The 25559-nt window shown below is 36.9% G+C and overlaps 2 protein-coding genes across 3 annotated transcripts; one reads left to right on the top strand and one right to left on the bottom strand.

Annotated features, from left to right (window-relative positions):
- The first annotated feature begins 1292 nt into the window (after positions 1 to 1292).
- On the top strand, positions 1293 to 3410 carry LOC140823221 (probable E3 ubiquitin-protein ligase RHC1A). 2 transcript variants are annotated; one of them, XM_073184430.1, is made up of 2 exons: positions 1293 to 1425; positions 2060 to 3410. In XM_073184430.1, the coding sequence occupies exon 2, from the start codon at positions 2124 to 2126 to the stop codon at positions 3093 to 3095; it is 972 nt and encodes a 323-aa protein (XP_073040531.1). In that variant the 5' UTR covers positions 1293 to 1425; positions 2060 to 2123; the 3' UTR covers positions 3096 to 3410. The 2 variants fall into 2 exon arrangements, with proteins under 2 accessions (XP_073040531.1, XP_073040532.1); XM_073184431.1 differs by having other exon boundaries at positions 1336 to 1425; positions 2070 to 3410.
- On the bottom strand, positions 3112 to 24796 carry LOC140823220 (uncharacterized). The gene is made up of 14 exons (XM_073184429.1): positions 24385 to 24796; positions 23427 to 23467; positions 22891 to 22983; positions 22623 to 22697; positions 22362 to 22411; positions 22063 to 22152; positions 6749 to 6805; positions 6224 to 6293; positions 4751 to 4852; positions 4614 to 4666; positions 4365 to 4515; positions 4165 to 4249; positions 3927 to 4055; positions 3112 to 3816 (listed from the first exon to the last, which is right to left on the bottom strand). Exons 1-14 carry the CDS (start codon positions 24674 to 24676, stop codon positions 3629 to 3631), a joined length of 1476 nt encoding a protein of 491 aa, XP_073040530.1. The 5' UTR covers positions 24677 to 24796; the 3' UTR covers positions 3112 to 3628.
- Positions 24797 to 25559: the final 763 nt, after the last annotated feature.

Below are 25559 nucleotides of genomic sequence, written 5' to 3'. Positions count from 1 at the left end.
TTGTAAGGATGTCAAATAATGAGACCTGGACAAAAGACGTAGCAACAACTATCCTTACTTTGAACCATTCTTTTTTGATGTTCGTGATCGTTGTAGTTTGAAGTTTATAAATAGAGATGCATATCACTTGAGCAGAAGTTACGAGCCTATAAAAAAAACGTCGTGCAGACAAACATTCGTTTCAAGCTTACAAAACTGATCATACATACAAGCACGCTTTAAAAACTTTTTTATGATCATTAAAGATCATTAAGTGTTAGGAGATTTCATTTCATTGTATTCTAGAACAAAATGTATATTGTTTCTTCGTTCAATTGAGTAGGAGTTTCAGTTTTTGTAGCGTTAAGTCTAAGCTGAAATGAGTTTTTGCAAATTATTTATAAATATCAAAAGAAAGAAAGTGTGACGTAGGAGCATGAATTATCCGAACATCCAAAAATAATCTTGCGTACATTTTACTTTCAGTTTATCATTAAATTTACATAGACAACCCATCATTTAAACTGTCTAATATGTCAGTTTAGCTTCTTTCCGCGCATATTTCATTTGCAAATTTGACATTAACAATCGAGAATATCAAGTTCAGTTTCTAACCAAAATGAATTATTTTTATAAAAGGAAATTTTCAAAAATATTTATTCAGTATTTTTTAAATATTTCAACCAATCATATCAAATGATATCAGAGCATTTGATAGAATCGAAACCAATGCACTAGAAAAGTAGTGTATACAGAGAGATTTTGTTCATTAGAAGATCTCTTTTATATTTCTGCATCACAAGTTTAGTTATGTATTATAAATGAGTGTTTTTTTGCATTTACATCATTTATATTTAATCAATTTGGTTCTTATCTCCATTCTAAAATATAATTTTTGTACTCGATAAATGAGGTAAATGTCAAATATAATAAATATAGAGATTAATGCAAAAATCCCTATAATAAATTCATTCAAAAGCTATATTTCATTAATATGTTGATTATTATGTCTATTATGTGCACGAGAAAATTTAAATTTAATAAAATTTGATATCTAAATTTGTGTGGACAAAATGTCTAATTAATTTTCAATAAAAATGACGACAACAGTAAATTATTTATTTAACTAAAGTAATACACTATCAAATTATTTATATTTTCCTACTTCCATAAATTATCGAAATGAATTTTTCACACTATTTCATATATTTATTTACAAAAAATAATTTTTTTAATATAAAGTAAAAAAATTAAATGCAATATTTGCAATTAATTTTTCACCAGCATCAGCATTGAATGGAAAATCCCTACAAGGGATAAAAGTGTAAATAGACCCTAGCGCGTGGCGCACACCGACGCGCAGGCATAAAAATCTACTGTAATTTCCAGAACCCCAATTATCTCTCATTTCTGTCCAGTCGACCTTCACCTGAACGACGCTATCTGGTAATTCACGCTCGAAGTTGTTTATCTTATGAATGATTTCCTGTTATTTTGCTTATAAGATGTGTTGATTTCAGAATAACTTGGGAATTCTTCTGTTTTTAAGTGCGGATTGATCGGCAAATCTGTTTATCTGCTAATTTTTGTGTAATTTTGGACCGTGTTGTCGAATTTAATGTGATTAAATTTATAATTCAGTAAAAGATATAATTTTAATTAGGATTTGTGGTAAAAAAAATCTAGTATAGATGACTTTTTTGCCCGAGTTCCCCCAACTCTGGATCGATTGATTGTGGGTGATATTGTCTACCTTAATCATATTATACAAATTAAAATTTCAATAGAATTTGTATATTCATGTGTTGTAGAATCGTTCTCGTGAATTTGTGCTAACAATTTATGTTTATATTGATTATTTTACTTTTTCCCTGATTGCAAAGTTGCAGAAAGATTTTGTTTTTAGAAAGAAATCTATGATAATCATGTAACTCAGATTCATATTTCGAGGTTGTTAGCTACTTTGAGTTGCAAGAATTTTTCTGAAATTTATGCTTCTTTTTTCTTGTTCTCTGGCTTGTGGATCCATTTTGGATTTTTGTCTATCCTTTGTTATGTGTACTTATGGGTTTCGATGCAGGATGCTTCAGGTGCTTGGAATTAACATCTAGGTCTGTTTGTTAGCTACTCATTTGTTAGAAAACATGTCAAGTGGTGGAAACACTCACTGGTGCTATCAATGCACGCAGCCAATTCGACCACATGGTCGCAATTTGGTTTGCCCATACTGCAACGGAGGGTTCATACAAGAGCTACAAGAGGTTGTCGGTTCTCATTCAAGCAGTGATTCTGGTTTTGGATTCATGGGACCTTTCCGTGATCCTAGACTTGATATCATGGAAGCATTTGAAGCGATTATGAGGCAGAGAATGGCAGGAAGAGACTCCAATCACGATGTCAGAACACGACCAGCCGTGGTACCGGAACGAGGAATTGGTATTGGTCACGGGCCACATGGTTCAGTGTTAATAGTGCGGGGCCAAACTCCATTTGGTGCTACTAATCACGATCCATTTAGTTTCTTTTTCAACAATGGACCTGGAATGGGGCAAAGACGAGCTGATTTTGGCGATTTCTTCATGGGACATGGTTTGCAGGAACTGATAGAACAGCTAAGTCTAAATGATAGGCGGGGTCCTCCTCCTGCACCGCGTTCCGCGATTGATGCTATGCCCACCATCAAGATTACTCGTAGGCATCTTAATACAGATGTGCACTGCCCAGTGTGTAAAGATAAGTTTGAGTTAGGCACAGAAGCAAGGCAGATGCCATGTGATCATATCTACCATTCGGATTGCATTGTTCCATGGCTGATTGAACATAATTCATGCCCTGTCTGCCGTGTTGAGCTGCCATCACTAGGTACTGCGAGTGCTGGTTCTAATAATCGGAGAACTAGGAACCCAGGCAGCAATGATCCTAGCAGCAGTAGAAGGGACAACAACTCTCAGAATCAAGGGCGATGGAATCCTTTTTCGTTTTTGTGGTCTTCTAACTCATCAAATAATCAAAATCAAAATCAAAATAATCAAAATGTTCATCATTACCCCGAAACTAGAGGAAGGGGAAATAGCGCCGAGGAGCATAACTGGATGCGATGGCCTTTTGACTATTAAGGTAAGTTTACAGACATTTCTTTCTTTACTCATTGCGATGTATTGTGTGCTTTGAAAGGTTTGGCTTCTGTTTCTGGCTCTTAATCTTGGTCATGGTGAACTGGAAGCTATTTTCTGACATGCCGTCTTGCTGTGAACTTGCGGTATCTGTGAAAAATATGATCACAGAATGTCTTGGCCTGAATATTTCTGTTTGCGTGGCTTTGATTTGGGTAAACAAATCTCTTTTGTTTTATTGTATAATGATCGAAGTGGTAATTTACTGCATGTAATGGTGCTGTTCCATGTAATATTATTCGTCCAAATTGTCCTTTACACTGGAAATTTCAGGTTTCGCGTTCATTTTTCTAAAATTATGAATTGGTTCGATCACCACACAATACATTTTTATATTTCTAAGTTTGAGCCTGTGACCTCATTGTATTCTTTTCAATTAATTAACAACCCTTTTGAACGCATCTCAATTTAATATAAATACACTTCCATTGGCGAAATTCAATTAAATTCATTCAATGGGATTCGAATTCGACGTTCTACTGCCACGAAAATCCCAAGTCATCTAAAAGTTCTGTAAGAATGACTAGGCCAGCTGCCCCAATTACAAATGAAAGGGTAAATTTTCCTCCAGGAACCAGCACTGGAATTCTTGAAGATTTCGCCAGCGCCGACCCCCTATCCACCCATGACATTGCAGCTGGAAGAATCCCGAAAAGCACCAGAACTAGACAAAACAAAACGATCGTCGTACTACAGGGATCCGTCAATGCACTGACTAAAGTGTTCTCCGAACTTGAATAATCTGCCAAATTTGAGTACAGTTAGAAGCAATACCTCCATATGTTCCGGCAAAATCCAATGCTTTGAAGAATATTTCAGGGTCCAATAGTGCCATTATCAATGGTGGGATCAGGATGAGCATATACTGTAGGGGCTCGTTGCGCCCAGACGGGCGTTTAAGCACTGTAAACAAAGACAAGAGAACCCTATGCAGTTCAATTCGAATCCCCTTGAATTCAAATTTAGATAATTGGAAAACGAAGAGGTTAAAATAGGGAGCATAATAACTAACAGTCAGCAAGAAAGTCTGCCAGGCCAAGAACAAATCCAATGTAAGAAGTTGCAATTGCAAGAAAAGAGAACACATCGACTATTGGCTGAAAAAGTGCACACAAAAAGGTTAAAAAAAGGCAATTCATGGCGCAGCAGCAGCTATAGAAGAAATGATGGTGAAGCACATTTAATAATCCCTATATAAAATGAGTTGCATACCCCAACAACTCCATTTGTAGACCGCAGTTGTTGCAACGGATCAACCAATGTATCTGAGCCTATTTCGGGGTTTGCGATGGTACCAAGAATGACAGCATTCCAGACCAGAAACAGAGCTAGTGGAATACCTGTGCCCGAAACAATGGCAGTCCTGTATATCAACAGAATTAGTGGAGCAGCCTCTCGGCAAAAAGAAAAGGAAAGAAGAGAAAATGTCGTCGAGATTTTCCATGGTTGTGGTATTATTACCGGACTTTTGACAGGTTTCCTTCTAGATTTGTACAAAGAACTGGAACTACATTCTGCAACAGGTGAAGTTATATTAGAATCGCGGATCGAATGTAGAGAATATCCTTGACGAGTTTAGCGAAAGCGCGGTTTGCTACCTGGTACACAAAAGAAAGTGCGATGATAGGTATGCTGCGAGGGACAGCTTCAAAGTTGGATTTCAAAAGGGCATCCCAATGCAAGTCTCCACTGGCGACTGCCTAAGGACACAATCTTCAGCTGTAATAACAAAAACCATCTAGCTACCAGAAACTAACAGTTTTGGCTACGTAAGAAGTTTGAATATCTGTAAGCCTAGTACAAGAATTATATTAGAATATCTGTAAACCATCTAGTTTGAATATCTGTAAGCCAAACACTCCACATATTACAATACGATCAAGTCATGTTCGCAAGTTTCATGATTTGGAACGATACTCGAACACCCAACTCTATGTATTATATTACAGCAGAAGAGAAATAAACAAGAAAAATGAAACAAGAATTGCACAATAAAAATCTTCGTGAATGTGAAATTGTGGAGTAAAAATATAAGGCTGAAATAGAGGTGCATTCCAGCCGAGTTGAGCTCCAACATCACCTTGCTCGAGCTTGATATGGTAGTACTTTTCGAACTCATCATAGACTTGGTAACTATCAAGTTGCTCGAGCATAAAAAGTTTATTTACAGAAAATGATGAAGCATGTAATTTATATTAACATCACGAGCAAATAGTAAATCTATTAATATTTTTAAGAAATAAAAAAAAATTACTTTCCTGGAGCTCAAGACTTTCATAGCTTGAATTTTCCTGTAGTGTTTATTATGCAAGCTACTTTAGCTCTCTTCGAACTCAGTCAAAACCGCGCTTGGGTCGAGCTTTGGTCTAGTTTCTCGAGAGTAGCTCAGAGAAGTTTCTAGGCAGAAAACATCGATACATATGCGGCATCCTTGCTAGTTTTCCACGGCTATAATATGACTAGTTTCTTATGGTTAGCTGAAATTTCGAAGGAAACTTGAATCCTTACTCTGATTACTTTGAGATTGTATGGATGAATTTGAAGCTAGATATTTCAAATCTATTGGTTTATTAGACAAAAACCACTCGGTAATGGATTTAAATCTCATCTAGTTATTTTTTGAGGCATTGAAGTGAATTTCAAATGCATCACAATGTAAAATCATTTCAAATCCACCCTTCAAATTCCTCTTAAAATATAATCTAAATCCTTCCATCTAAATGCAACATGAACTACATAATATAAATGCCTCAAATTTAAATCCTTCGATCCAAACGCAACCTGAACTACATCATTTAAATGTTCTTTTTTGTATTCTGAAGTCTGAACAAACATTGAGCTGAATTAGTGCCCGTGTTTCAAGTAACTTTACAGTGGTGGCTGTCAGCATATTTGTTCATGCAAATCCATAGTTTCAAGATCATATTCTCGAGTTCTTTCGTAAGGACGTTTGTACCCATTAGATGTCCTTTTGAAGTAGAAGAAATTTGCACTTGCAGCAGAATAAATTTTGTACTTGTATCAAATGAATTTATAATAAGGAATAAAAAAAGGCTATTGATGAAAATTACCACAAGAGCAGCAAAAGATGCAATGATGCCCAAGACTAGAACACCATTTACGGACCCAATAATCCTCTGGCTGCAAAGAAGAAAGTATTTCTTTACTTCAAAGTCCTTGAGAAACAGAAAGAATATGAAGTAGATGTTTAAGAATAATTATTTAACAAAAGAAGTAGCCTGGAAACTTATGAAGAACGCAGAAACTTATGCAAAACAAATTTTCATCAAACCAAGATTTTCGATGCCATTTGAAAAATTTCCAGCTAACACATAATATCACACCATTGATAAAGCTCTTTACAGAAAGAAGATATAATTGAAAAGGTACCTTGTGTGTTAGTGCACATGCAATAAATGGCAAGGAAAGAAAAAAACAGCTAGAAAAAAAATCCTCCAACTTTATACATACGTACCCCAAATGCATAATCATTGATTTATGGTAACAAGGTGTGGTAGAAAAATTAACCATGTAAATTAAAACTAAAATGGAAAACAGGATAGAGAGAGGAGGAGGAAGGGAGAGATAGATCCAACTTTCCAAAGTAGCACAGGCCTCCAAAAAGCAGTGAAAACAAAGTTGCACTTTCCCATCTGCAATCAAAATGCTGGCTGTCAACATTTGACATATGAAATTTCTAGTGATAAATTTGAAAAAGAAAACAAACAAAAAATCACACCCCAATTGGTTAAAATCCGCTATGATTTGCATAATATCGACAATTATAAGGTTATCGATGCAACAGTACACTGAGTAGGAGATAACATCCCCCGCCTGAAAAAGTATCATGTGAATTTTTTACAATAATCCATGCTTCGCCCCTGGCAGGAGAAAAAAAAACTACTCCAAAAACAAACGGTTGGAATTACAGGCCGGATTGGGAAGTAGTTGCAAGTAGTTTCGGAGATATTATAGGTAGAATGTATAAATAGAAAAAGAACTACTCTCCTCTATGATTCAATTCTTCATTCTTTGCCATACTTCTTGTTCTTGTATTTTCCAATTCTTAGGAGATAAGCAATCTCGAAAATGCTACATATCACCCAAATACTCATAGAGTAGATGTCCTGCAAGTCAACTGTTGGCTAGGGATTTTATTGACTCGGTTGTAAAGAACAATCTTTATTTTAATATATTCATTATTTCATGGTTTGTTATTTCTTTATCTGTATACCTATGTTATCAAACATAGATAAAGACCTTGATTATACTTTAATACAAATGAATCGTAATTCGATGTTGAAACTCGTTTGTAAATACTGTATGATCTAAATTCGTTCCTAGTCGATTCAGCCGCCTAAAACATGGATAAAAGTTGCTTGAGCTCGAGACTAGCATCTGTGATGTTGTGTACTGCGTTTCTTGGTAAGGGCATAGAGATGTCCAAACATGCAGATGGGTAGTCATATGATGATTATTCCGAACAACCCTCCTCGGACTTTCCAAGTGGTTATCATTCATCGAGAGGATAAGTCTGTGGTTATGATTGTATACCATTAGTCCTTACGACCTGGGACAACACTGAGGCTCTATATGCTAGGGCTGTGCTTTGACTCGTTTACCGGCTCCAGAAGAGTCATCAGGTGGCGAAGTTGGGTATAGTTGCGACACATATAGGAGCCAGTGCATTGTAATCGGGGATTCACCGCTCACCTGCGGGTGTGGATATCCTATGTGGTCTGATGAATAATAGTGCATGGAATCTCTGGCCAGAGTATGAGATGTACGTTGGAGAAGGAGTTCTCCAACAGTACACGCGATGCCATTGTTATAGTTATCACATTATGATCGAATTAATATGCAACCCTCGATGAACCAATGGTTGCAGATTCGATCGGGATATATGAGAAGAAGGGACTGTACTGTACGTTAATCATAATCGACTGGTTCTTGCAGGCACTATCAGTGATACCTAGAGGATCATGGGGCGATGCTACTAGACGCTCTTACCATGATCCGATGGGTGAAATCAGAAATGAGTTCTGACATTCTTGATCAAGGTATTGATGAAAAGAATGGGGCTAACTAGGGTAAGCCCGAATAAAGGATTATGTCCTGAATCACAAAGAGTTGTGAACCCACGGCTAGCTGTATCCCTGAACCATTGAGGGTCACACAAGTACTGGATTGTTTGTTCCCGTTGAGAGAATAAATTCAACTTCTTGAATTTATATTATATAGTAAATTCAAATAGTTGAATTTGTGATAATTAAATTTTGAGAGATTAAATTCAAGGAGTTGAATTTATAAAATTTGAGAATTTATTTTATTAAACTCAAATGTTGGGTTTATTAAATATTAAATTTTGGAGGCGATAAAAATTCAAGGTATTTAATTTATTAAGCTCAAAAGTTGAGTTTATTAATTAATAAATTAAATATGGTGGGTAGTAAGTTTAATGGGCTTTTAGGAGTACAAGTCCAACATAATAAATAATTAAAGTTTTAATGGACTTTGATTAAATTAATTAAACTAGTTGGACTAGCCCAATTAATTAAATCAAACCCATTAATGTTAATTATGTAATTAGGCTATTATTTACTTATAAATAATAAATGCAAAGTAAAACCCTAGCCTACCACTACCACAACTCACGAGAACACCCCTTTCAAAGAAAAAAAAAATTTCGGCCATTTGTTTTGAAAAAGAAAAATTGAGTCGTCTCTCAATTATTCCTCTTCTACACAAAATCTCTTCCATATTTACTAGTGCAATTTGGAAGAAGAACATACAATCTAGTCGTGGACTTGATAGGAGGATTTCATCGAAGAAAGCTCGTAAGGAATCAACAAGAGCTAATCCGTTTATACCGTATTAGTTGGAGTCCAGTGATTTAAATTCACAAAGGTATAATTTTCTAAACATCCTATGAATATTTTTGTTAAAATCATACGAGCGCCCAAAGCAAAACATAATTTGATTGTCAAAATAAATAAAAATTTTAAAACTTCCGCTGCGTTTGAGCGTGTAGAAAACCAGATCTAACAGTGGTATCAGAGCCAGGCTTTCTGATTCGTATGATTTTAAATTATATTGAATAATTTGTTTCTAACCACACAAGAAAATTTTTAGAAAAATTGATGCACCATAAAAAAAAAATTTCGGAAAAAAAAAATTCGCGATCTGCCCGGAACTGTTCCGGGCAGCGTGCGCGTGCAGAAACGCACAGCGTGCGCACGCAGCGTGCGAAACGTCCGCACGCAGCCTGCGAAACGTTCGGGCAGCGCGGACGACTGCCCGGGATCCTCTCGGGAAGCGTGCTGATTGGTGGGCTTGAATTGTTTGGGTCCATGGTGCAATTTTCTGATTTTTAAAAATTTTGGGTAAAATTCATATTTTTTAAATTGATTCGATTTTTCTTTTTGAAAATTAATTTTTAGAAAATTAATAATTTTCTTGTAAAATAAATAATTAGAATATGATTTTAATTATTAATGGTAAAAATGAGTTTTTATAAGAAATCAATTATTATTGATTTAATTGTTTATTTAATTTATTAAATTCTTTAATAATTGTGGTGGTTAGTGATATAATTATTAGATATATGATTTATCAATTAATTAAATTGATGTTAATATTTGATATTAAATACATGAAAGATGATCGAGAGACTTGACCAATGTGTTAGGTGTATGTTAGGATATTTTACTGTTTTATTCGTTTTTTTTAATATTTGATATTATTAAAGTGGGCCCGTTCTCACTCCATGAGATGTATCCCTTATGAGCCATGTCTATTTATATGTAATTATTAGAAATAGTGGGAGATCAAGACTGGAAGATGGTGGGCCCGATGAACGAGACGAAGACATGTAAAATATTGAAAGCTCTTGTAATAATTGCATATGCATCCCTACATTCACCTAGGTTTTGGACCTGGATCCATGTATGGCTCACATAGATCTAATATTGTTGGCGATCGATCATCCTTATTTATTGTTAAATGTCATATTATGATATATGTGATATATAGTAGTATGCGTGTATGTATATTATAATATAATATAGTTGCATGAATCCGGCAAACATACAATCTCGTGACACGCGATTTTTAAATTAAAATGATGAGACAATTTTAAAATTAAATCCCTCAGTTTGAATAAGATTCAAAATTTATATTAAACCGAAAAAGTAAAAATTAAAAGAGTTTAATTTTTCCTTGCCTTCCATCAACCGTGGTTGCATGTTGATCGCTACCCGCGGACAGTGTCTGACTCATCTTATTGGGGAGGCCTGTACGCTGGAAAGCTATGACTTCCACCGGACATATGATGTGAATTGAGTGGAACTCCCATGACTTCGGCTCATATTATTGGGGAACTCATGGCGACCGTCCACTACAATTCAATATTGATGGGTTGGTTTGACACGTGAAAATAAACGGCGTCATATTATTGGGTCCTTATTAAACGTGAGGCAAAACACGCGGAGGTTGCATAGGGATATAATTGGACTCTACCTTTTAGAAATTATAATTGGCTGATATTATTCGGGATTATAATTGGCTAATTGGACTCTATGTGTCTACTAAGGAAATACGATTTTCCTATTTCATCAGAGGGTGGTGGAAATGTCAAAATAGTAGGTGGTAATTTATAAAATGAAATACATATTTTATATCTTAGAATTATTTTAAAATTATCAGTAACCTTTATCTGTTTTCATTTTCAGTATATTTACGATGTCTACTCGTAACCCGCTTTCGATCATTCTCGATCAAAACAAATTGACTGGCCCTAACTATCATGACTGGTTTCGAAACTTAAAGATTGTTCTGAACTCCGAAAAGATTGCGTATGTGCTTGATAAGAAGCCACTTAAGGAGGCGGCTCTTGATATCAGGAGGACTGAATTAGCTAAGCTTGAGAAACATTGGGATCATGATCTCCAAGCTAAGAGCTACATGTTGGCTTCTATGTCGAATGAACTTCAGATGAGGTTCGAGGAGGCGGTGAATGCTGCTGACATTCACCTTCATCTGAAAGAATTGTATGTTGTACAAACTCGTTCAGAAAGACATGCGACTGTTAAAGAACTCATGACTACACGCTTGCGAGAGGGGACTTCGGTCCATAAGCATGGTGTTAGGATGATTGGGCTCATTGAGAAGTTGGTGGGACTCGACGTGGTTATTCCTAGTGAGCTCTTGACTGATATTCTCTTGCTGTCTTTGCCTACCTCGTTCGATGGATTTGTGGTTAACTTTAATATGAACAAGCTTGAGGTCACCCTTGAAGAGTTGGTCAATATACTTACTAATTATGAGGCTACAATTAAAAAGGAAAAGCATGTTCTTCTAGTGGGTTCTTCGTATGGTACGAAAAAGGGAGCCCCAAATAAAGGCAAAAAGCGTTATGCCCCTCCAAAGAAGAACAAGCCCAACAAAAAGCCATACAAGAAAGCGAATCCGGGTCCCACAAAGCCTGACAAGTCAGAACAAATCTGTTTCCACTGCAACAAGCCTGGACATTGGAGGCGTAATTGCGAAGAGTATCTTGCCTAGAAGCGTTCTGGCCATGGTATGTTTTATATTGAAGTTAATGTTTCTATTAATTCCTCTTCTTGGGTATTGGATACCGGATGTGGTTCTCATCTATGCAATGATTTGCAGGTGATGGGAAGAAACAGGAGGCTTAGAGAGGGTGATACCTTTCTAAAACTAGGAAATGGAGCAAGAGTTGCTGCCACTGCCATTGGAGACGTTACTTTAATTTTGGACAATAATGTTAAGTTGTTTTTGAGAGACGTTTTATTTGTTCTTGAATTGGTTAAAAACACTATTTCTATTTCTATGCTTAATAGGGATGGTTATTCTTGTGTTTTTGCTAAAGGTGTTTGCAATTTATACAAGAATGAATGTTTGATTGGAACTGGAGAATTAACAAACGATTTCTATAACTTAAAATTAAAAGATATTCCGTTAAACAATGTCCAAGCGCATACAAAAACAACAAACAAAAGAAAAATAGAAGATCCAAATCCGGCACAAATATGGCACGCTAGACTATGTCATATTTCCCAAAGAAAGATGCACAAGCTAGTGGGAGAATGCATGTTTGACTTGTCAGACATAAATTCTCTACCAACTTGTGAGTCATGTCTAAAAGAAAAATGACTAAAACTCCATTCAATGGAAACGTGAAACGTGCACATGGTCTACTGGATTTGATCCACACAGACGTTTGTGGCCCGCTAAGTGTTAGCACAAAATTTGGGCATTCCTACTTCATTACCTTTACTGATGACCATTCGAGGTATTTGTAGGTTTATTTGATGAAACACAAATCTGAAGCATTTGAAAAGTTCAAAGAATTCAGATATGAAGTAGAAAATCAGCTAGAAAGAAGTATTAAGGCACTTCGATCTGATCGAGGTGGAGAATACTTAAATACTGAATTTTTGGGTTATCTAAAAGAGAATGGGATTCTCTCACAGTGGACTCCACCAACAACACCACAATTGAATGGTGTTTCTGAACGTCGAAATCGAACCTTGATGGACATGGTTCGATCTATGATGGGATTCACTCAATTGCCTATATCGTTTTGGGGCTTTGCGCTTGAAACTGCGGCAATGTTGTTGAATAATGTCCATACAAAAGCAGTAGATAAAATACCATATGAGATATGGATGGGAAAAACTCCCAAATATTCTTACATGAGAATATGGGAATGTCCTGCTTACGTGAAACAGACAGTGGGAGACAAATTGGATAGTAGATCTACTTTGCGCTACTTTATAAGATATCCAAAGAATTCTGTTGGATATTATTTTTATCATCCCAATGAAGCAAAAGTATTTGTTTCAAGAAATGTCACCTTTTTGGAAAGGGAATTTCTATTAGATAGAAAAGGCAAGATGATAGAACTTGAAGAAATTCAAGATACTCCCTCAACTATAGAAGTTGAACCCATTTCCCAAGAACCAGTAGTTGAAGTACAAGCTTCTATAAGATCTGATACGGTTATTAGACTACCTGCAAGATATACGCTTCTTCATGAACAAGGCCATGATGAGTCTTGTGTTGGATGTGATCCAATGAATTTCAAAGAAGCAATATCTGATACTGATTCAACCAAATGGCTTGAAGACATGCAATCAGAAATGGACTCTATGTATTCAAACCAAGTCTGGACATTAGTGGATCCACCTGAGGGAATCGTTCCCATAGGATGCAAATGGATCTACAAAAGAAAGCTTGGGGCGGATGGGAAGGTAGTGACCTTCAAAGCAAGACTGGTTGCAAAAGGTTATACTCAAAGACAAGGAATTGACTATGAGGAAACTTTTTCACCAGTTGCTATGTTTAAATCCATTAGAATACTACTAGCCATAGCAGCATGATATGACTATGAGATATGACAAATGGATGTAAAGACTGCGTTCCTCAATGGAGACATCAAAGAAGAAATTTATATGTCTCGACATGAGGGATACACATCAGTAGGAAGTGAGCATAAGGTATGCAAACTTCAGAGATCAATATATGGCCTCAAGCAGGCATCAAGGAGTTGGAACCTCAGATTTGATAGCACTATCAAAGAGTTTGGTTTTGCTAAGAATCCTGAGGAACCGTGTGTGTACAAGAAAGTTATTGGGACTGTAGTGACATTCCTAGTACTTTATGTTGATGATATCCTGTTCATTGGGAATGATGTAGGATTACTGCAATCAACTAAAGTATGGTTAGCCAGTAAATTCTCCATGAAAGACATGGGTGAAGCATCCTACGTATTGGGAATACAAATCTATAGAGATAGATCAAAGAGAATGCTCGGACTCATCCAAGCCACCTATATCGATACCATTATAAAACGATTCTCTATGGTAGAGTCCAAGAGAGGATACTTACCAATGTGTCATGGTATTACTCTATCTAAAGCTATGTGTCCCAAAACTGATGAAGAGATAGAGATGATGACACGTATTCCATATGCGTCAGCTATTGGTAGTATTATGTATGGTATGATATCGACTCGTTCTGATGTTGTTTACGCTTTGAGTGTTACAAGCAGATATCAGGCGAACCCTGGTCCAATGCATTGGAAGGCCGTGAAAGACATTCTTAAGTACTTGAGAAGGACTAAGAACTTGTTCATGGTCTATGGGGGTGGAGAATTAAAATTGGAAGGCTACACTGATTCTAGCTACCAATGTGATGTAGATGATTCGAAATCGACCTCTGGTTTTGTAATCATGCTTAATGGTGCGGCTGTATCTTGGAAAGTTCCAAGCAAGACACCGTTGCGGATTTCACCACTGAATCTAAGTACATTGCTGCATCTGCTGCAACCAAAAAGACAGTTTGGATGAGGAATTTTGTCCAAGAGTTGGGCGTTATTCCTAATGGAGTTGTTCCAGTCCCGGTGTACTGCGACAACACTGGTGTCGTTGTGCAAGCAAAGGAACCAAAGTCTCATCAGCGATCCAAACATGTACTGAGGAAGTTCCATATCATACGGGAGATTGTGGGAAGGGGAGACATATCAGTCGAAAGAGTCCCCTCTGCAGATAATGTTGTTGATCCACTTACAAAGCCCTTGCCAGTACCATTGTTTGAGAAGCATCGCGAAGCAAAGGGACTAAAGTTTATGGGTAGTTGGCTCTAGGGCAAGTGGGAGATTGTTAGAGTAGATGCCCTGCAAGCCAACTGTTGGCTAGGGATTTTATTGACTCAGTTGTAAAGAACAATCTTTACTTTAATATAATTCATTATTTCATTGTTTGTTATTTCTTTATCTGTATACTCATGTTATCAAACATAGATAAAGATCTTGATTATACTTTAATACAAATGAATCTTAATGCGATGTTGAAACTCGTTTGTAAACACTGGATGATCTAAATTCGTTCCTAGTCGATTCAGCCGCCTAAAACATGGATAAATGTCGCTTGAGCTCGAAACTAGCATCTGTGATGTTGTGTACTGCGTTTCTTGGTAAGGGCATAGAGATGTCCAAACATGCAGATGGGTAGTCATATGATGATTATACCAAACCCTCCTCGGACTTTCCAAGTGGTTATCATTCATCGAGAGGATAAGTCCGTGGTTATGATTGTACACCATTAGTCCTTACGACCTGGGACAACACTGAGGCTATATATGCTAGGGCTGTGCTTTGACTCGTTTACCGGCTCCAGAAGAGTCATCAGGTGACGAGGTTGGGTATAGTTGCAACACATATAAGAGCCAGTGCATTGTAGTCGGGGATTCACCGCTCACCTGCGGGTGTGGATATCCTATGTGATTTGATGAAATAATAGTGCATGGAATCTCTGGCCAGAGTATGAGATGTACGTTCGAGAAGGAGTTCTCCAATAGTACACGCGATGTCACTATTATAGTTATCACATTATCATCGAATTAATATGCAACCCTCGATGAACCAATGGTTGCAGATTCGATCGGGATATATGAAATGAAGGGACTGTACTGTACGTTAATCATAATCGACTGGTTCTTGCAGGCACTATCAATGATACCTAAGGGATCATGGAGCGATGCTACTAGACGCTCTTACCATGATCCGATGGGTGAAATCAGAAATGAGTTCTGACATTCTTGATCAAGGTATTGATGAAAAGAATGGGGCTAACTAGGGTAAGCCCGAATAAAGGATTATGTCCTGAATCACAAAGAGTTGTGAACCCACGGCTAGCTGTATCCCTGAACCATTGAGGGTCACACAAGTACTGGATTGTTTGTTCCCGTTGAGAGAATAAATTCAAGAAGTTGAATTTATATTATATAGTAAATTCAAATAGTTGAATTTGTGATAATTAAATTTTGAGAGATTAAATTCAAGGAGTTGAATTTATAAAATTTGAGAATTTATTTTATTAAACTCAAATGTTGGGTTTATTAAATATTAAATTTTGGAGGCGATAAAAATTCAAGGTATTTAATTTATTAAGCTCAAAAGTTGAGTTTATTAATTAATAAATTAAATATGGTGGGTAGTAAGTTTAATGGGCTTGTAGGAGTACAAGTCCAACATAATAAATAATTAAAGTTTTAATGGACTTTGATTAAATTAATTAAACTAGTTGGACTAGCCCAATTAATTAAATCAAACCCATTAATGTTAATTATGTAATTAGGCTATTATTTACTTATAAATAATAAATGCAAAGTAAAACCCTAGCTTACCACTACCACAACTCACGAGAACACCGCTTTCAAAGAAAAAAAAATTTCGGCCATTTGTTTTGAAAAAGAAAATTTGAGCCGTCTCTCAATTCTTCCTCTTCTACACAAAATCTCTTCCATATTTACTAGTGCAATTTGGAAGAAGAACATACAATCTAGTCGTGGACTTGATAGGAGGATTTCATCGAAGAAAGTTCGTAAGGAATCAACAAGAGCTAATCCGTTTATACCGTATTAGTTGGAGTCCAGTGATTTAAATTCACAAAGGTATAATTTTCTAAACATCCTATGAATGTTTTTGTTAAAAGTCAAAATAAATAAAAATTTTAAAACTTCCGCTGCGTTTGAGCGTGTAGAAAACCAGATCCAACAAAATACATCATATCGCCTTCCTTGAGCTCATTTCACCCCTTACCAACAAATTTCGGGGTTTGCCCTTTTCGACTGATGTCAGAGAAAAACTCACTTAAAGCCACTCCCATTTGATTGCCGTAGGTTGACAAAAGCTTTGAACTTATTTGTTGACCTTTAAAAACTAAGACCATTACAGCATGCCGTTAGAATTATTAGGGATTTTCTGTTTTTTTCATTGATTAGTCATTTGTTTCTTGATCTATTAGTTGTCATATTATCTAGTTGGTTGTTAGGCGATCCTAGTTTCATGCTAGATTTATATTTCGGTTTCTTTCTCTCTCTTGTACTATATAGCCGCGGCTATCCCTTCAATAAATGATAAGAGATTTATATTCTTAAAACCTACATGGTATCAGAGCCTCTTTTCATTCTCGTTCATGGCCGCAAATGCTGGCAATAAAGGTGTAACCTTTGGATCATTCGGATTAACATATGAGACAGAGGTAACCTCGGGAAATACTACTCCTATCCCTATACACGACATGACGTCTAATTCGATTCAAATTACTGTCCATCGGTTGAATGGCCAGAATTTTCTGGAGTGGTCTCAATCAGTGAAGTTGGCAGTTGATTGACGAGGAAAACTAGGATATCTGACTGGAGAAACATCAAGACCGGCAGAAACAGAGCCAACCTTCAAAACATGGAGGTCGGAGAACTCTCTGGTCATGGCATGGCTTCTCAATTCAATGGAACCCTCCATTGCCAAACCCCACATGTTTATGAAGACTGCGAATGAGATATGGGACTCAGTCAGAGAGACCTATTTTGACTCTGAGAATTCTTCCCAGATTTTTGAGTTAAAAACAAAGCTATGGAACTTGAAGCAAAATGATAGGGAGGTTACAATCTACTACAACGAGATGGTGGCCCTATGGCAGGAGCTAGACCAACATTATGATGATGTGTGGGAAAGCAAGGAGGACTTTGCGAGACAGAAGAAGAGGGAAGAGAATGATCGTGTCTATGTATTCTTGGCTGGAATAAGTTAAGACTTGGATGAAGTCAAGGGGAGAATACTTGGCCGAAGACCTCTTCCATCACTCAGAGAAGTCTTCTCTGAGATTCGTCAAGAAAAAAACAGAAAAAAGGTTATGAATAACCAGGTGATACATGAGACTAATGGAGGGTCTGCGAATGATACATCTGCTCTTGTGTCCCGTGGTACTGATCCAGGATGTAACCTCGACAAGAAGAAGAAGCCATGGTGTGATCATTGCAAAAAGGTATGGCATACTCGTGAGACATGTTGGAAACTTCATGGAAAGCCTGCTGACTGGAAGAAGCGTCCTGAGAGAGCCCTGCAAACTACTTCTGAACCAACACAAGGGACATCAACCAACTCTGGACATTTTTCGTTCACGAAGGACCAGATAGATCAGCTTCTCAGGTTAATTCAACCATCGAACCCAACATTGTCCAATTGTACCCTTGCTCAAAATGGTAAAGTTCCTGGTATGTCTCTCTTGTGTTCACAGCCTGACCTGGATCATAGATTCAGGTGCAACTGACCATATGACCGGGTTCTCTACATTTTTTTCTACCTATAAACCATGTGCGGGAAATAGGAAAGTTAGAATTGCCGATGGCTCCTTCACTTCTATTGCAGGAATGGGAGACATTAAACTGTCACCCACCATAACCCTGCTAAATGTTCTTCATGTCCCTAAATTGTCATGTAGCCTTAGCTCGATAAGTAAACTAACCCGTGACCTAAAATGCCAAGCTAAATTTAATGATTCTCATTGTGACTTTCAGGATGTGACCTCGGGGAAGATGATTGGCAATGCTAGAGAACACGGTGGTCTCTATATTCTTGATGGTGCGACCGACTCTGGTAAACTTGCTCAAGCATTTTCCGGGTTGAAAACTAAATTTACTGATCCGAATAATGAGATTTATTTATGGCATTTCCGTTTAGGACATCCTAGTTTCCATTATATGCAACATTTGTTTCCCAAGTTATTTTTGAATAAAAATCCCTCTATATTTAAATGTGAAATTTGTGCCTTGGCAAAACATCATAGATCATTTTATCCTCCAAGACACTATCAACCGAGCAGACCCTTCTCACTAATCCATAGTGATGTTTGGGGTCCTTCTCGTGTCACTAGCTGGAATGGTAAAAGATGGTTTGTAACGTTCATAGATGATCATACTCGTGCATGTTGGGTGTTTTTATTGAAAGAAAAATCAGAAGTGGAAACTGTCTTTAAGCACTTCAACCATATGATTAATACTCAGTTTCAAACAAATGTGCAAATGTTAAGAAATGACAATGGAGGAGAGTATTTTAAGAAAATTTTAAGTCAATTTTTTAAAGAGAAAGGGTATTGTTCAACAAAGTTCATGCACTGATAGTCCGCAACAGAATGGTGTGGCTGAGAGAAAAAATAGGCACATTTTGGAAATAACTCGTGCACTCCTATTCACTAATAAGGTTCCTAAATACTTGTGGGGAGAAGCTGTCTTGACTGCAGAATATTTAATGAATAGGTTGCCTTCTAAGGTGTTACATTTTCAGACTCCTCTTGCTAAACTTAAGGAACACTTTCCCAACTCTAAATTGTTTTCAAATCCCTTCACCTTGCGCACGTTTGGTTGTACTGTTTTTGTTAGAAACATGGATAGAAACATGAGTAAGTTAGATCCTAAGGCAAAAAAATGTGTGTTTGTAGGGTATGGCTCTACTCAAAAGGGTTATAAGTGTTTTGATCCATGTTAAAAAATATGTACACCTCTTTCGATGTAGAGTTTTTTGAAGATAGATCATATTTTGAGACTCATCTTTAGGGGGAGTTCAGAGGTATTGAAGATTCGGAGCTGTTTCCTTTTACTATTTCAAACCAAAATAATGAAAACATCCTGAGTAATGACTCTTTTTCTGAACATAACACTCAACAAAACCCTATAAATCTCTTTGAAAATTCAGAATCGAATATTTCTCCATCGACTCCTGACATGGCTAAACCGCATGATAATGACATTGGACCTAATTGTCAAAATAATTCTCATAGTTCTCCGCTTAGTAATCAAAAAGGGAAATTCTACGAGCAAGTCTACCAGAGAAGATTTCCACATCAAGAAGTTGGAGACAACGTACCTCTTCATTCTCAAGCATCTGACCAAGAGCCATCTCCTGAAGGTAAGGTCTCAAACTCCCTTGATCTCCCAATTGCCCTTAGAAAAGAAAAAAGGTCTTGTGCTAAATACCCTGTATCTAACTTCGTTACCTACAATAGATTGTCCCCAAAATTCTCAACCTTTTCTGCAAATGTTTCTCTGTTCACATACCAAAAAATATACAAGAAGCCCTAGAAAGTCCTGAGTGGAAGAAAGCTGTTTATGAGGAGATTGGTGCCCTTGAGAAGAATCAGACGTGGGCAATGGAGAGCCTACCTAAAGGAAAAACAACCGTGGGATACAAGTGGGTCTTTACACCCAAGTTCAATGCCGATGGAAGCCTTGAGAGGTACAAGGCTCGGTTGGTTGCAAAGGGGTTCACTCAGACCTACGGTATTGATTATTCAGAGACATTTGCTCCAGTTGCTATGATGAATACAGTTCAGATCTTGTTGTCAATTGCAGTCAATCTGGACTGGCCTTTACAGCAGCTTGATGTGAAGAATGCCTTCCTAAATGGTAACCTAGACGAGGAAGTGTTCATGGATCCCCCTCCCGGCTTTGAAACTAACTTCGGGACCAAGGTATGCAAACTACAAAAGGCCCTATATGGACTTAAACAGTCCCCAAGGGCATGGTTTGGCAGATTCACAAGTTTTGTTCTGGATCAAGGATACCTACAAGCTCAATCCGATCATACGATGTTCATGAAGTTCTCAGGTTCAAGAGTCTCAATTTTAATTGTCTATGTGGATGATATTATTCTCACAGGTGATGACAGAGAGGAAATGAGTTCACTAAAAACTAGACTATCCAAAGAATTCGAGATCAAAGACCTAGGAGGACTAAAGTACTTTCTGGCTATGGAATTCGCACGGTCTGAGAAGGGACTTGTTGTTTCTCAGCGCAAGTATATACTCGATCTCCTGGAGGAAACTGGTATGAGTGGGTGCAAACCAGTAGATACTCCTATTGATGCAAACAAGAAACTAGGCGAGATGTGCTGCAAATCTCCAGCAGATGTGCATCAGTATCAGAGGTTAGTTGGCAAACCGATTTACCTCTCTCATACTCGACCCGACATAGCTTTTGCGGTCAGTCTTGTCAGTCAGTTTATGCACGCGCCATCTAGAGATCACCTTGAAGCAGCAAATAGGATATTAAGGTACCTGAAAGGATGCCCTGGCAAAGGACTTTGTTTTAAGAAGAGCGGCAGCAGAAATGTTGAGATATATACCGATGCTGATTGGGCTGGTTCTGTGACAGATAGGAAGTCTACATCGGGCTACTGCACGTTTCTATGGGGAAATCTAGTCACATGGAGGAGTGAAAAGCAGAATGTGGTAGCTCGTAGTAGTGCAGAGGCTGAGTTTAGGGCAATGGCTAATGGGATAACTGAAGTTTTGTGGGCTCAACGCGTTATGAAAGATTTGAGGCTTGAGTTTACATTACCGATCAAATTATACTGTGACAATAAGGCAGCGAATAGTATTGCTCACAATCCAGTTCAGCATGACCGAACCAAACATATTGAAGTGGACAGGCACTTCATAAAGGAGAAACTGGATCAAGGCCTGATATGCACACCATTTGTTCCATCCTCAGCACAGGTGGCTGATATCTTCACAAAGGGCTTGTTCAAACCTGTGTTCGAGGGCCTTGTAAGCAAGTTGGGCATGCTTGACATCTATGCACCAACTTGAGGGGGAGTGTTAGAATTATTAGGGATTTTCTGTTTTTTTCATTGATTAGTCATTTGTTTCTTGATCTATTAGTTGTCATCTTATCTAGTTGGTTTTTAGGCGATCCTAGTTTCATGCTAGGTTTATATTTCGGTTTCTTTCTCTCTCTTGTACTATATAGCCGCGGCTATACCTTCAATAAATGATAAGAGATTTATATTCTTAAAACCTACACATGCATGTAGAAAAATGTCAACATTTCAACCAGCAAATAGACATCAAAGAAGATGTATAACAAGTCAAGATTGGTTAAGAAATAATCAGCACATTGTACATCGTCCGAACTTGGAAAAAGAGAGTCGTTATGTAAAAGTTCCATAAACTTAACACAATCCATGATTTCAATGACATGGACATTCACAATTTGATTGAAGAAGCGTAGAAAATGCTTTCAAAATATATAGGAAGAATCTAGTCCATACAATGGAATGCCGAGGAAGTTTGTCAAAATATCTGAAGAACGAGCAATATAGGCAACAAGAAGGGCATAGTGAATGAAAATATATGACCAGCTGCAGCAATAAAACAATATATTATCAGATTTCTCACTCAATATTTGTAAAAAAATGGATGGAAAAGTAAAAAAAATGGACATGATGGCCAACTAAAGTTCTGAGTTTCAAGTCAATTTTATTTATTGAAACTACTTAAGCCCAAAAATCATTTGGAATTGCAACCAATGTTAAGAAAAGATATCATCGTATGATTGAATCAATCCTACCAGGCAACCTGGACTCCGGTGTTTCCAAGGGTTCTCATGGTCATTGATACCTGAAAAACATTAGTTCATACATTAATATTATATAAAAATATATTTTAAAACTTTCATTTTGCAACGCCGGTGAGCTTGTCAACACGAAGAAACTGTGGTCGACATCAACAATTTCAAGTTAAGACTGTTGTCTTTCATCAGGATGAAAATGTTATAAAGATATTCATCATATCAGAAAGCATTCACATGCAAGAAACTGAAGTTTATTACCAATGACACACCACCAGACCCAAGTTCACGCATTGTGTTTACATTTACTTCGGCAATGAGCAGTCCAGTCACAACCTACAGTTGAATGGCAATCATGGTTATGCACAGCTAATAAAATATACAAGTCTCCATGATTTTGCGACTGAAGAAATGTGATTTTGATCATTTCTGACTGAAAAATGTGATCCCAAAAATCCTTGTTATGGTAAAGTCATTTGTCTCTAAAGAGGGTAAACAAATAATAAAATCAGCACAAGAAAGTAATTACCATAAATATCCAGCAAAGGATACAGGTTACTGCTGACGCCAGAAACCCAGAATCTCGTGTCACTGCAGGAATGGCAAGTATCCCTGCACCCACCTGTTTTGACGGACACTCACTGATTAAATATTTCATGAAATGGGGCCTTTTAAGTCAGGAAGTATCTCAAGCTTAAGCTTTAGTTAGGTAGTATTCATGCTTCTCATCCAGCGAGTATGGAAATAAATAACCGAACAAGATAATATTTGAAAGAAGTTCATCAGAGGGGAAACACTGAAACCACTCTGGAAAATACTAGTGAGGAGTTGCATGATTTGGTGAAACATAAGTAAAAGAGTAGTCGTTAAAACAGCAAACAAGCATGGAAAAAGAAACCTTTTGTCACGTAGTGGCATACAAGTTTGAGCATATTGCATATCAAAATTAAGATATGCGGAGTTTTAGTATCTTCAAGGGGCCATATAGCACCAAAGAACATCGAGAAACTTTTGCAACAGACAAATGCTGATACACAAGAAAGTAGGGGGGGCGTATATACGTACAGTGGTTCCAGCAACAAGAAAAATAGCGCTACTTAAGCTTCCTGAAAAATATGATATAAAGCTAATCAATTGACTGTATGAGTGGTGCCAGATAAATCCAACAAACAAATAACATGAAATAAACGAGTTGTAGAGAAGGATATCATCTGGTTGAAAATCTTGTCATTTAACAAACTAACTTAAGCATTAGCCTCTTGTGGCACATGTAACGAAGACAGTATGAAGAAAAAAACAAGAAAAGTGGGGGTTTTACAAACTAGAAATGGTGTGTGGCCAATTGAATCAGATAAATCCACAAGAGTATAAATATTGTCTCAAATTGCGACGCAAGTCACCTCCTCGTCCCCAAAGTATCAACTAGTGTATTCAAATTGTCAAGATAAGTTATTGTAAATTTTAATGATAATAGAGATAAACAAAAGTTCGTCTCCATCAAATGTAAGCAATGTGCAATCCCACAAGCTTTTACGATCTCTATTTAAATTAACTTTCAAGACTTGAAACCAAGAGCGAAATATTATCTTCTCAACACTGACTCACTATGCTAACTTTCATCTTACAGTACTCTTGTATTCAAGTTTCGTTGTTTCAAGTATTACAATTAAGGCGTAAAATATCAATTTCGAATGCGTCATTATTGTTAATTCGCGAAAATTTCAATAGAGATTGCAAGATATATGAATTTTCCATTTCAGATATGGAAAATAATTGGAAATTCCAAGATATAGTTGAACGTGAAAATCTACAAGACCATGATTATATTTTTACAAATCTCCAATTACAACAATATCTTTTAATTGTTGGCTGCCAATTAGACAACAACTGTTGCAAATTTGTATCATTTTGTGTTCTTTATGGAACTTTGAAAATATGGGATAACATTTACAACACCCTCTCAATAATCCAAAGTATCCAAGTTAAAACATGAAGTGGCACTTTACAAGTATATAAATAATACCGGGCTCCCTCCTCAATGTGGCTTGATTAAGATTAGAAAACAGTCCCTCAAATTCAGAAACTTGTTCATCTTCTGCTTCCGATTCTTGAACCATCTGCTGCTTTTCTTGTCCCCGAGAGAAGCATTTGAATGATGTCCTCAATGAAGAACCACCAAGTCTAAAAAGCTGTCTGCATAACAGTAACTCAGTCTTTCTTCTCGAACATCCCACCTTCGGGTTCTTGATTTCGCTAAAAAAGGTGGGATTTCCATAAAGGGTCGTGGAATATGAAGAAAAAGAAAAGGCCATCATCAAAATCTGCAGCTGTTGGAATTGTTTTTAATTTATTTTATGGCCTTTTATTTTTCATTTTTCCAATTTCTTGGTGCGGCTTCTTTCAAGGATTGAGGATGATGGACGACTTGTCTGCCTACAAATTTACGTACAAAGTATTTTCAATTTAAATTTCCTTTACTTATATTTTTCTTTTTTCCTTTTTGAGAATTTCCTTTTTTTTCTTCTTTTTCTCAGTATTTTTCTCTTTTTTTTTTAAACTGAAAAATAAGTGTTTATTTACTTTTCTTAACGGGTAATACTGTTTCTGCTATAAAATCGTCGTTAGAGAAAATGTAAGACTAATCTATAAGGGATATGAAACAAAACCATAATATATACACGCACCTCTTCAAACTCATGTTATCTCCGTTGACTATGCAAAGTCAAAGAATAAACTAGAGGATCTTCTAACCGAAGGGTTAAATACAGAGATAGTTGCAAAATCATTGAGGGGCATAAGACTTAAGCCTACTGAATAAGTTGGTGCGAAGGAAAACCTAACCTATGATAGGTTCAATGGGACAACCTAATTACACTGACTTGGTGGATCATTGTAAGGGTTATGTCTTGTCTATTCTTATGGTGAAACAATGAACGTGGAGGATAAATATAAGAGTTTTTTATGATTCTTACCGGTAACAATGACAATTGTTCTCAATAAAGAATCAAGTCAGACAACTTTGAAAGAATTGCACGACTCAATTTTAGACCTTCTCACAGAACCAGGCGTGTTCATGGCCAAAACGAACACAATCATGAGAACAAAATTATATCATTGAGATTTTTGTATGAAACATATCTTAATTAGGGATGGCAATAGGTTGGGGCGGAGGCGGGTTTGCCATTACCATCTCCATCC

This window comes from Primulina eburnea, chromosome 2 (assembly GCF_022965805.1).
Source record: "Primulina eburnea isolate SZY01 chromosome 2, ASM2296580v1, whole genome shotgun sequence".
Classification (NCBI taxonomy): domain Eukaryota; kingdom Viridiplantae; phylum Streptophyta; class Magnoliopsida; order Lamiales; family Gesneriaceae; genus Primulina; species Primulina eburnea.
This window is presented reverse-complemented; position numbering and strand designations above follow the sequence as displayed.

Coding starts and splice junctions, on each gene's coding strand:
- LOC140823221 (XM_073184430.1), top strand. CDS start 2,124: ATGTCAAGTGGTGGAAACACTCACTGGTGCTATCAATGCACGCAGCCA.
- LOC140823220 (XM_073184429.1), bottom strand. CDS start 24,676: ATGATGGCCTTTTCTTTTTCTTCATATTCCACGACCCTTTATGGAAAT. Junction 4,667..4,750: donor CACTTTCTTTTGTGTACCAG/GTAGCAAACCGC, acceptor CACCTGTTGCAG/AATGTAGTTCCAGTTCTTTG. Junction 4,056..4,164: donor GGCAGACTTTCTTGCTGACT/GTTAGTTATTAT, acceptor CTTTGTTTACAG/TGCTTAAACGCCCGTCTGGG.